At 56.6% G+C, this 2624-nt stretch overlaps 1 protein-coding gene across 1 annotated transcript in view; it reads left to right on the top strand.

Moving 5' to 3' along the window:
- The first annotated feature begins 1581 nt into the window (after positions 1 to 1581).
- The window catches only part of LOC113222913 (apolipoprotein C-I, basic form), a 4781-nt gene continuing 3738 nt past the window's right edge, over positions 1582 to 2624 (top strand). Inside the window, exon 1 of the mRNA XM_026452491.1 lies at positions 1582 to 1716. Within this exon, the coding sequence (XP_026308276.1) occupies positions 1659 to 1716 (58 nt within the window). The 5' untranslated portion in view covers positions 1582 to 1658. The remainder of the gene's footprint in view (positions 1717 to 2624) is intronic.

Below are 2624 nucleotides of genomic sequence, written 5' to 3' on the forward strand. Positions count from 1 at the left end.
ACAGTTTCCCCATCTATAAAACAGAAACCCCTATAGCAGAGGAGAGGATGAGGCTGGAAAAGCAGGAGCACTGTTATTCCATTCTTGTGGGGTCAGGGAAGTAGACATCTGGGTGGATGTTTAGGGAATGCTGGGCTCATTTGGGGAAGTAGGGGGGCCCCTGGGGCTGACAGGGACTGGAAGCTCTGAACTGGCCAGAGGGATGTTGCAATCCTGCCAGGGTCTTGTCTATGCCGTCCCTTTCACAACCATCCCCCTACCACCAGGCTGACACGTGGTTGTGGGGGCACGAGGCCAGCCAACCTAGAGTCTGAGGCTGGGCCGAGGACACCCTCCCCACCAGCTGCCAGGGTCACTGGCGGTCAAAGGCAGCTGGTGGGGAAGGAATTGGACTCTAGCCTTGGGGGACGGATGTGGTGATGGGGGGAAGCAGGCTTGGTGCCAGGAGGGGCCTTGGAGGGTGAATAAGAGCAGATAAGAGTGGTGGGGTGAGGCAAAGGGGGTGAGTCCCGGTGGAAGGGAGGAAGGGACATACACTCAGAACTTTTCAGCTGAGGGTTTTACTTTTTTGAGATGGGGTCTCACTCTGTCCCACCAGGCTGGAGTGCAGTGGAGCAATCACAGCTCACTGCAGCCTCCAACTCCTGGGCTCAAGTAATCTTCCTACCTCAGCCTCTTGAGTAACTGGGACTACAGGTGTGCGCCACCACACCCAGCTAATTTTTGAATTTTTTTGTAGAGATGAGGTCTCCCTATGTTGCCCAGGCTGGTCTCGAACTCCTGGTCTCAAGCGATCCTCCCTCCTCAGCTTCCCAGAGCGCTGGGATTACAGGCATGAGCCACCACGCCTGGCTAATGCAGGTGAGGTTTTTACAGTGTCGTCCAGCTAAGGTGACCCCCTCGCCAAAAAGGGACACTGAGAACCATCAAGTTAAGAGCCCAGAGAATATCAGGGTGGTCTGGGGTGCTTCAAGGGCTGGTCTGAAAGAAATTGGAGGTGGCACGCAGGGTAGGAGTGCCGGGCCAACCGAGACCCCAGCAACATAAAGGAAACGCTGTTGGGGCTGAGGAGGCTTGCTAAGAGAGAAGTGGGGGAAAGAGGTGGTCTAGGGACATGGTGTGAATGAGGGGCGGACGAGATCACAGGGTTATTACTGGAAGGCCCCTGAGGGCAGATGTCCACAGGGACAGGACGAGGCTGTCCTCTGAGTTGAGGAAAGGGGCTATGGTAGTCTGAGGACCCCCTAGAGTCAGGGAGATTGGGAGGTGAGGGTGCTGAATGGTAAAGGGCTTTGGGGCTAAGGGAAGTGCCCGGGACCCCACCTGACCCCAACGCCCACGGGCCAGGGGCAGAGGAGAAAAACCTGGGTGGGCAGAAGGAGGCAGGCTCAGCAGGAGAGAGATCAACATCAACCTGCCCCGCCCCCTCCCCAGCCTGATAAAGGTCCTGCTGGTGGTACAGGACCTCCCAACCGAGCCCTCCAGCAAGGAGTCAGGTTGGTGCTGAGTGCTTGGGAGGGACACCAGCCTCCACTCTGCAAGAACTCAAAAAAAGGAGATGAGGGGATCGTGGGAGGGAGAAAGGGAGGCACGGAGGAGGGTGCTACTGATCCCCTGCACCCCTCCCTCTGCCTCCAGAGTGCCCCTCCGGCCCCGCCATGAGGCTCTTCCTGTCGCTCCCGGTCCTGGTGGTGGTTCTGTCGATGGTCTTGGAAGGTAAAAGTGGGATGGGAGAATTGCAGAGTTGGACTCTTGGAAGAGTGAAGGTGGCTACAGGCCTGGGTCCCGGCTTAGAGGACCTCTGAGAGCTCGGGGGGCCCCTTCTGGGTCGTGGTTGCCCCATCGTGGTCGGGTGGGCCTCCAGGTTCTCCCAGGCTCAGTCCGGCAGGCGCCAAATCTGCCCACGAGAGCCCTAGCATCTGATGACGTATTGACGCCCACACCTCTGGGATTGGCTGTCCTGCTTCTACAGCCTTGAAAGTGGGTAAGCGGGATGGGGGGCTCTGGGAGGGGTCAGTGCTGAGTAAGGCAATTCCCAGCGGCTTGAGCCCCACGCGATCACTCCTGTATCCTCCCCATTCTAACCACATGATCCCCAAAGATCTCCTTATTCATCCCGGGATCCCATCCTAAGGGGGTTCCAATAACAAATTTTCGGCCGGGCAGGGTGGCTCACGCCTGTAACCCCAGCACTTTGGAAGGCCGAGGCAGGCAGATCACTTGAGGTCAGGAGTTCGAAACCAGCCTGGCCCACATGGTGAACTTCCGTCTCTACTAAAAATACAAAAAATTAGCCGGATATGGATGCACGCACCTGTAGTCCCAGTTACTCGGTAGGCTGAGGCAGGAGAATCACTTGAACCCGGGAGGAAGAGGTTGCAGTGAGCCGAGATTATACCACTGTACTCCAGCCTGGCAGACACAGCAAGACTCCGTCTTAAAAAAAAAAAAATTAGCTGGACGTGGTGGTGCACACCTGTAATCCCAGCTACTTGGAAGGCTGAAGCAGGAGAACTGCTTGAACCCGGAAGGTGGTGGTTGTAGTGAGGCGAGATCGCGCCACTGCACTCCAGCTTGGGCTACAGAGCAAGACTCCGTCTCAAAAAAAAAAAAAAAAAAAAAAA

This window comes from Piliocolobus tephrosceles, unplaced genomic scaffold, assembly GCF_002776525.5.
Source record: "Piliocolobus tephrosceles isolate RC106 unplaced genomic scaffold, ASM277652v3 unscaffolded_36341, whole genome shotgun sequence".
NCBI lineage: Eukaryota > Metazoa > Chordata > Mammalia > Primates > Cercopithecidae > Piliocolobus > Piliocolobus tephrosceles.